We start from the raw sequence: 9,392 nt of genomic DNA on the forward strand, positions 1-9,392 counted from the left end.
AGGACGAACGGCCGGGAGGGTGAAGCTCGGTTCGGCTTCGAGCTGCAGAAGAAGCCGTGTGTCCGTGAACTGCATCCGTCTCCGGTCCAAGTTGAAACTGTCCTCTGTGAAACGGTCCCTGCAGAGGCGGCTGTTGGTGTCGATCCTAACGTCTCCTTTAGCGAGGCTCTTCACGAAATCAATCTGCCTCTTCTTCCTTTCTTCATCAGGAGGGAATTTAAACAGCGATGCGGCGCTGCTTTGGAGGTTCTTGCTTCCAGGAAAGATTCACTTGCGGGTGGAGGGAGACGTCCTGTAGCAGCCAGCTGATGGACAATAACAATCTGACTACGGCAGAGTGGGATGACCTCTTATGCAAATGAGCTCCAGGCTTTTATAGCCTTTCACCGTGAGAGGAGGAGCCATGCAGAAGGTTATATAAACCGTCTGTGTGGTAGATCGGTGACGTACTGAAGCGACCTTTTAGCCCCGCCTAAAAAAACCTGAGCTGAAGACGGATGAGAAACTGTTTAAAGGTCGAACTTATAGCAACTTTAACTCAAATAACTGTAAGAAAAATTGGATAAACAACCATTGAATTGCATATTATGACAAATAATCACTCAAATCAGGTATAAACCTCTGAACTCTGTTAAACCCAAAATAATTCAGTTGTTAGATCTTAATAGTCTGTTTTAGTCCTTTACAGTTGTCAGTCAAAGTAGGTCTCATTTATATCTTTGGAAGTTCCTTAACGTTCAACAGTTCACCATTAGTCTCTTCCAACGGACTTCCGGTTGTTTGTTTGAATCCAAAACAACTCTGAGATCTCAGAAAACAAAGTGCCAATAAAATTGGATCCTTTATATTTCTCGGTGACGATCCAGACAGGATAGCAGATGAAGCAGCTCGTAGTCACCTGATGAATGTTTTGAACGGTTTTCTCTGTTGAATTTTACTTCTAAAATATACAGTTTTTTATTTCATCTAATCAGAACTCGATCAGTAATATGATTGTGTTACATGTTGTTTTTCTGACCAATGAAGATTGAATAAATGTCTGAATTCAGGTAAGCTGACCAGCCTGGATGGACTGCCATTTAAAATTCAGACACAGAACACATCCACACGCTGATCTCCAACGACACCGATCAAACACAAATGTTTAAATATCTGCAGCAAATTAGTCCGTATTTATAGAATCATTCCCAATGTGCTCGGCAGCCTGGAAAAATCATGGTAATAAATGTAAAGATGAAAAGGATTTTTTTTTTCAACTCTTCAAATGTAATTGCTGCCAAAGTTACACTGTGTTGTTGTGCTTTAAAAAGGCATCATGCATTACAGAAATATGATTCTGCTACACAAAAGAGTGTAGGTGAAAAGCGTGAGAAATGTTTACTCTCCTTGCAGATAGAGGAACGTCTGGACTTTTTAAAGTAAGTCTGAGTTGTGTACCAAGTTTAAAATACCAGTTTTAATCTTGATAGAGAAGCATGTGGTTTTTAGTTCTGTTTTGAAGTTGCGACAGTTGGTGTTTGCTGAGAAACTAATGCCCAGTTGTGAGGAGAAGTCTTATTTATAAATGGTTTGAACTCACGCAGTGTGTCTGCAGTATTTTCTCAGGCTGCTGCAGTTCATCAGTGCTGGAAGAAGCATTCAGGTCCTTTACTTAAAGATGCTGTAAAGTAGAAATGAAAATGAGTTTTAAGTTCATCACACCACAGAAGTATGGGTTGTTAACTACCCATCCAAATTTGAATGAAAAAAAAACCGACAAGTATATTAAAGTAGGCTTTGAAATCGTGAGAAAATCAGCAGTCTTCTCTGCTCTGAGACTGGGGGGGCGTGTCCTGAAGGAGCTGAAGCTCCGCCCACTCACTGGGAGGTGTTCAGTGTCCTGTAGGACAGTCCTGTGGCTGCAGTTCTTTTCCCCACTAAGCGGTCCGTCTGACATCCAACCTCTCGGAGACTTTATGCATGATGTCCCACTGGTACTCTGTCTCTCTGCTGGATGGAGCAGCCTGCTTTGGGAAAACACAATAGAATCAGAATTTATTTGTCCAATGAGTGAAACATACAGATGCATATAAATGAAGCTTGTCCCCCTGAGCTGTAACACAGGAGTCAAACTGGACACCAGAGGCAGCAGACAGTGAGTCTCCAACTACTTCTAACGCACCTGCATTACAATAGTGGAGATAATAAGAATGGAGGAGTTGATTTAGTTCTGTAACGACTGTAACATGAACAACGCTGCATTACATCACATGTTAATTCATTACATCACATGTTAATTCATTATATCACGTCAATTCAAACTTTGAACCTGCTCAGGTTGAGATGTAAGTCTTTCTCTTTCACTGATGTCCCTCCACCTCCTCGTCCTCCTCCTCCTCCTCCTCTTCTCTGCAGCCTCCTCCACATGTAGTTGGGCTCATTTACCCCGACCGGTACCGGTACATGTAACCGAGAGGGTCGTTGATTGTAACGTTACACCGGAGTCCAAAATCAACAACCCTCATTAATGGGGAGGACTAGATCTCCTCTGGTCCATGTTTACCATCACCCCGACATGTAAAATACAGAGTTACATATATTATAGTTCCTTATCGGAGCTTTATTGACACGCGTAAAAAAAATCTGCTGTTTTCGGAGCATTTTCCTCTGAACTCTGCTACGAACTCAATAGAAGCTAATTAGCACATCAGCTCCCATTTCATGAAAATAAAGTTATTCTACACCGAGTAAAATCACGTTAGCGGTTTGCACCGAGGACTAAATGTAGCAGAGTCACTGTGGAAAAGTTATCTGGTATAATTACAACAAGCACACAGAACTTCCGCTGAGTGGTGGACTGCTGGCGGCGGCGGACGATGCCGGTGCGACCGGAGGACGAACGGCCGGGAGGGTGAAGCTCGGTTCGGCTCCGAGCTGCAGGAGAAGCCGTGTGTCCGTGAACTGCATCCGTCTCCGGTCCAAGTTGAAACTGTCCTCTGTGAAACGGTCCCTGCAGAGGCGGCTGTTGGTGTCGATCCTAACGTCTCCTTTAGCGAGGCTCTTCACGAAATCAATCTGCCTCTTTTTCCTTTCTTCATCAGGAGGGAATTTAAATAGCGATGCGGCGCTGCTTTGGAGGTTCTTGCTTCCAGGAAAGATTCACTTGCGGGTGGAGGGAGACGTCCTGTAGCAGCCAGCTGATGGACAATAACAATCTGGCTACGGCAGAGTGGGATGACCTCTTATGCAAATGAGCTCCAGGCTTTTATAGCGTTTCACCGTGAGAGGAGGAGCCATGCAGAAGGTTATATAAACCGTCTGTGCGGTAGATCGGTGACGTACTGAAGCGACCTTTTAGCCCCGCCTAAAAAAACCTGAGCTGAAGACGGATGAGAAACTGTTTAAAGGTCTAACTTACAGCAACTTTAACTCAAATAACTGCGTAACAAAATTGGATAAACAACCATTGAATTGCATATTATGTCAAATAATGTAACTAAAATCAGGTATAAACCTCTGAACTCTGTTAAACCCAAAATAATTCAGTTGTTAGATCTTAATAGTCTGTTTTAGTCCTTTACAGTTGTCAGTCAAAGTAGGTCTCATTTATATCTTTGGAAGTTCCTTAACGTTCAACAGTTCACCATTAGTCTCTTCCAACGGATTTCCGGTTGTTTGTTTGAATCCAAAACAACTCTGAGATCTCAGAAAACAAAGTGCCAATAAAATTGGATCCTTTATATTTCTCGGTGAAGATCCAGACAGGATAGCAGATGAAGCAGCTCGTAGTCACTTGATGAATCCCTAAAAAAAAAAAACAGCCTGTACACAAGTGTGCAGAACATCATCATATAGTCAGAGTTTCCTCTTTTTCCATCACATTAGATTTACACAAAACATTCACGACTTTAAACACTTGTGACTAAATTATCTCGTTTTACCTCAATTTCAAACAATACACTTGGCAATCAACATACTTTTACAACATATACAGTAACTTTAACAAAAATTCAACACACACACACACACACACACACACACACACACACACACACACTCACACACACACAGAGTTACGTGCTTCATTCACAACATCCAAAATGTTGTTATCCTGGCTGGTTTTGCTTCGCTATGTTCCTCAAAGTAAATTACTCCCAATTCTCTGACACAAACTTAGTTAACAAGATAACCTCAGGTAGCAACTCACCTGGATAATCCACTTCATTGAAGAAACGCCCGACGGAGTTCGTCCCGGTGAGAACTTCTCCCTCGACAGCTCCGCTGCAGCTCAGCATGTAACTCACTTACAATACTGTTAAATTCACTCGATATCTCTTGGGAATCTCAAAACATCTGACTTTGCTCCAAATCTTGTCTGCCTCCTGCACCTGTCTTAGCTGCGGGGTCTCCGGTAGGTGAGTGCGTGGTTCAGAGAGTGGGAGGGGGGGCTACGGGCTCTGCTACGTTCAGACCACCAGCTGGTTTGGTGAGACGTTTAGGGAACGTCTGTAAATTGGGAAACTGAATGTTACCCGGGTTACGTGAACAAGGGAGAACACGTGACCTCGACGGTGAAGAGCTTCCATCACCCTCAAATCCAGGACCCCCGGTGTACAGTGACCACTGATCCTTTTTGATGACCAGGAAGAAAAATTAGTTCAAAACAGATTTTGACTTGATCAGCATTTTAGGTAACAGCACTGAAAAAGATATTCAAACATGAAATCCCTCTTTGTAAAACACACAATATGTACTTGGCTGATAAATTGAACTTCCTGTTGTAATCTGGAGATTTGTTGGAGCTGATGTCGACGGTGTGATTGATTAATGAGGTCCAAACGTGGTGAACATACTGAGACCAGATCTGTTCCTGCCTCATACTGATTGAACTTGTTATATCATCCTGAAGAATGCAGTTCATCCTGACTTTATCAAAACATACTGACATTTTTAATGAGAAGTTTTGAGAGAGATTAGAATAAAACAAGAAAACAAAAATATTGTTGTTCATTTTAACATTTTTATTCAACATAACAGGATAAAAACATGCATTTGCTTCTAAATAGATATCTAACATTATCTGCTGCCTCAACGTGTGAAGACTTATTTACATCAGAATACAAATGTTGAAGAAAACAGCTTTGGAAGCATTTTGTTGAGAAGTAATGCAGCGCCCTCTGTTGGCCAATCAGCTGCAACAGTGTTAAAAATTACACAGGAAACACCTACTTTCTAATATATAAATTAACACATTATATCTGTGTTTGTTTTTATTTTTTCCAAATACGTACACAAAATACCTTAAACAAACAGCTGTTAAAAGTAGCACACTTTAATTTTACTTCTATGTTTTGGTTTTTACAAAAATATTAAATGTGATATTTCAAGAAATCTTTATATTTTGAAATTATGAAACCAGTTGGCATTATCTTACATAAGATTAATCTTTGCAGACTATCAAGTTATCTTCTGAAGTTTGACTCAAACAGACAAAGACTTCTGTTCACAGATCCAATTGTTCCTGTTGTTACATTTCACTGATTTCCATCCTTGAGTTTGGTGAGAAATTGCACAGTGACCATCAGTCGGGTTTTCTATCCAGGAGCTGAGGAAACAAAAAACATCAGTTAGATCCAGAGTCAAGATTTTATCATTCAAAGTGTTTAGAAATGTGTGTCTTACCTGTTAGCCAGATCACTTCCATCGACCCACTTCCATTTTCTACCATCAGCTTTCAGTCCAATCCAGTACCCTTCGTTTTCTGGACGGTCATAGCTGTTAACATGGACATGTGTCTGAGGACAACAGCTGAAAAGGGATCAGAGATATTTACTTACTTTAATAAACTCACTGTGACCAACAGACTCAGCGTGTGTTCAGATCTTCAGAAAATACATTTTCATTTTCAATATGCTGTCATTACCTTTTCTTCTGCATTATCTACAACCACCAAATCAGAACTCCTTGTTGTGCAGTTTTCTCGAGCTTCTTCCCAGGTTTTCCAATCGGTAGAATACGGATAGTTTAAAACCACATAGCAACTGGACTGTAACAGATCCCAGCCCGACTGACAAGATTTACACTTTCTTCCTGAAATAACAGAGATCAACTAATAATCAACTTTACTGTCTCGTTATATCAAGATTCAATATATTTATAACTAATGGGATCCCAACATACCGCCATCTTTTCTGGGACAGTAGGCATCAATGCTCCACTGAGCTCGACTGATGTTGAGCTCATTCCCCTTTGCCATGTCCTTTATTTGATTTGTAAGGTTTCTCTTCTCCATCTCCAGCTTCTGGTTTTGTGTCTCCAGCTTCTGGTTTTGCATCGTGAGGTTCATCTTTTCTGCCGTGAGATTTATGACATTGCTCTCTAAGACAGCAAAGGCTCGTGTCAGGTTGTCAAACTGGACTTTCAGATTGGTGTAGTCCTCCCTTAAATTGTTGTTGAGGTTTGTCAGGTTGCGATTCATTTCCAGAAGAGTATTTTCGTTGTTTTCCTGACTTAATGTAGCAACCGTAAAATGAAAAGTAGCTTCTTATGGGAAAGTAAGCAGTTTTTGTATTGTTCATTTTGCTTTTGTTATTTCATCACAGATCAAAGCTGCTTCCTTTTTGTTGTACTTCAGGTTTGCCAGCCTTTTGGGAGCTATAAGCTAAGATTGTGTTTTTTCTATTTCAGAGAACAACAAAAAAGCCGCAAAAAGACCAACACTCACAATGTGTTAAGCCATCTTTCAATATTTCACAGCTTCCCCCATTGATTCACACAAAATTCGCTCAAAACAGTTTAACAATGTAGTTTTAAGTAAAAATGACTTCAACAAAACTTAATGGTAAATATTTTGTGGACTTTTTTTTTTTTTTAGCCAATGATTTCGTGTTCTAAACTTTTCACTGTTACCAAGAAACCCAACAGCAGGTGTAGATTTTTTATTTGGCCTGATGTTTCCCAACATGGTGAATTACATGGCTATTATTAAGGCAAAATGTGCAATAATTGGTTACACAGTACTGAAAATATATATTGTATAAAAAAAAACCTGTGTTATACTATCTTCATACATTTGACCATGAATTATTGTGTCCAGTAATTCACTTTGTTCTTGACAGATTTAGAAAACTAAAAGCAGAAACTTATGGTATGTAAAACAATCTGATATCACATGATGGTAACAGAAGAAATATTATTCTATAAGGGTCTGCCTTGTGTCTAAGTTCGTGCATGGACTGTCTGTTTTACATACTTACTGTAGACACAGATTGCTATGATGCCCAACAGCAAAATGACACAGAAAGTCGCCAAGCAACAAGCCAAGAGCCGATAGTGGCGACGTCGTCCATCTGCTTTCTTGTCTGGCAGGAATCGGATAGACAAACATATAAATACGTGGCTTTAGAAGTCGGAGTTCATGAAATAACGTGGGTAACCAAAGTTACAGTCTTTTTCAGTCCAACATTTCCTCTTTACCTTGCCATCGCCAAAGAAGGTATTTTAAACTTAGTAAGTTAGAAACAGGAAGTATAAAAACTTTTAAATCAGACTGTGAAAACCTCAAATTAACTTAAATTCAACATGAGATTGCATTTTTACACAAAACAATGTTTTGTAACAGAAAAACATGAGAAAGGAAACGCTTCATGGCCATTATGTATTATTAATGTTCACGTGGGACACATAAAGGAAAGATTTACAATTTCTCAAATGTTTGATATCAATTCTTTCAGACATTGTGCTACAGATGAACCAGGTTGTAGGCAGAAGTGGACATAGCCTCCATTCCTATGAGGCCAACCCAGTAATATCGACTAATATAACGCTGTAATGTATTTAAGCGTCTCATTGTTTGTTTAGTTTTTTGCTGAGTAATCTGTCCTTCAGATATGATAAGAATTGATAGATGTTAAAAATATAGTCATCAGTTGTCATTCAATTAAAGATGATAATCTTAAAAATATATATTTGTAAGAACATTTGTAAAACTCTTAAATCATGTTTTAATCGCATTTTGGGTTTCCAGTCGATAAGGGTTCACTAAAGTTTACAGATTGTGACCCGTCCAAACACATATTTTGGAGCTTGCCTGACAGAACTTTTACCAAATCAACTACTATACAATCATACATTTTTGACTTTTCTAAAATGATTTCTGCTGATTTAAATAAACCAATTTATTACAAACAACAATTATTCCACAACGTGGCGGTCAGTCAGAAGTTTTACACGTGTTTGTTTGTTTGTTTGTTTGTTTGTTTGTTTGATTTCACAATGCCGATATCAGCACCAAATGTTCTCAGACTCACCTGTGTTTTGTTTTTGTGTTCTTTTACAACTTACCATTTGTGTCTGGACTTTGTTCGGTTGAGTTCTTTTTCACCTTCACTTCATCGTACACAGTTTCCTCTTTGTTTTTAGCTGAAAGGTTAAAAGTTTAAATAGTGTACAGTGGTTAAATATTAACAGTTCACTATAATCAACAATGAGATAAAAAAAAAAAACAACAACAACAAGAACAATGCCAAGCTGCTTGGTTTAGTTAGCTAAATATCTAACCTGCTCCTACACCAGTACAATAAATTAATATTTAATATGAGGAGGGTCACATAAACAAAGACTCTCTTCTGAAGCCAAAGTCTGAGAATATCTTTTCTAGTCGCTCTGTACTTTTAAAAGTTGATTTACCCTCCGGTCGGGATCGGTTCTTATTTTTGAATACAACTGAAGCGTAGTTAACGTCCTCCGCCATCGCTACAACCTTTCTGTTGAGTCTATCTGACTTGTAGTCAAAGAAGTACCACTGTAATTGAGCCACAGAGACTCACAAGAAGAGAAGTGGTTGTTTCCTCTGTTGAGGCGAATCTCACAGCCTTGAAATATATCAACTTCTGCTTTTCCTGAGAAAGTCATCTATATGCACAACAGTCCGGATGTAAACTTCAAGCCAACACTGTGTTCCTGTTCCATAATCAGCTTGATATAAAATATATTATTACAATGAGTATATAACATGGTATAACAAGATTACTAATATGTAACTAGGACTTTGGATGTTTGCTTGGTTTTGTGTAAAACACCAATAACCAATTGAATTTACCCATCTGCTGTGTTGTGTTGTTTTTTTTTTTTCTCTGCATCATTACTCACATGGTCTCACACCTTTACTGCAGATTGCTTCAGTCTGAACTCTTTTGTGGCTGTCGATGCACGTATAAATGTTCCTGTAATACTGAGTATAGCAGTGTTAAGAGATACACTCACCTCACCCCAACACGTGGAGGCAGATGGCCGCCCATGTTGATGTTATATCATCATGAAGAATGCAGTTCCTCCTGACTTCATCAAAACTTACTGACATTTTTAATGAGAATGTTTTGAGAGAATAAAAAAAAAAAAAGAAAACAGAAATA

At 39.2% G+C, this 9,392-nt stretch overlaps 1 protein-coding gene and 2 long non-coding RNA genes across 3 annotated transcripts; all 3 read right to left on the bottom strand.

Annotated features, from left to right (window-relative positions):
- Window positions 1-1,591: 1,591 nt before the first annotated feature.
- LOC138191768 (uncharacterized) lies at window positions 1,592-4,352 on the bottom strand. The gene is made up of 3 exons (XR_011177751.1): window positions 4,187-4,352; window positions 1,862-2,006; window positions 1,592-1,660 (listed from the first exon to the last, which is right to left on the bottom strand). It is a non-coding gene; the product is annotated as an uncharacterized lncRNA (long non-coding RNA).
- Window positions 4,353-5,022: 670 nt separating this feature from the next.
- Window positions 5,023-6,509, bottom strand: LOC138191775 (C-type lectin lectoxin-Phi1-like). The gene is made up of 4 exons (XM_069138771.1): window positions 6,160-6,509; window positions 5,903-6,069; window positions 5,662-5,774; window positions 5,023-5,584 (listed from the first exon to the last, which is right to left on the bottom strand). The coding sequence occupies exons 1-4, from the start codon at window positions 6,455-6,457 to the stop codon at window positions 5,461-5,463; spliced, it is 702 nt and encodes a 233-aa protein (XP_068994872.1). The 5' UTR covers window positions 6,458-6,509; the 3' UTR covers window positions 5,023-5,460.
- A 524-nt stretch (window positions 6,510-7,033) lies between these two features.
- Window positions 7,034-9,277, bottom strand: LOC138191783 (uncharacterized). The gene is made up of 3 exons (XR_011177752.1): window positions 9,244-9,277; window positions 8,323-8,400; window positions 7,034-7,340 (listed from the first exon to the last, which is right to left on the bottom strand). It is a non-coding gene; the product is annotated as an uncharacterized lncRNA (long non-coding RNA).
- Window positions 9,278-9,392: the final 115 nt, after the last annotated feature.

Source organism: Embiotoca jacksoni, unplaced genomic scaffold, assembly GCF_022577435.1.
Source record: "Embiotoca jacksoni isolate LCO1_2020_lvr unplaced genomic scaffold, fEmbJac1.0.p SCAF_11, whole genome shotgun sequence".
NCBI classification, from domain to species: domain Eukaryota; kingdom Metazoa; phylum Chordata; class Actinopteri; family Embiotocidae; genus Embiotoca; species Embiotoca jacksoni.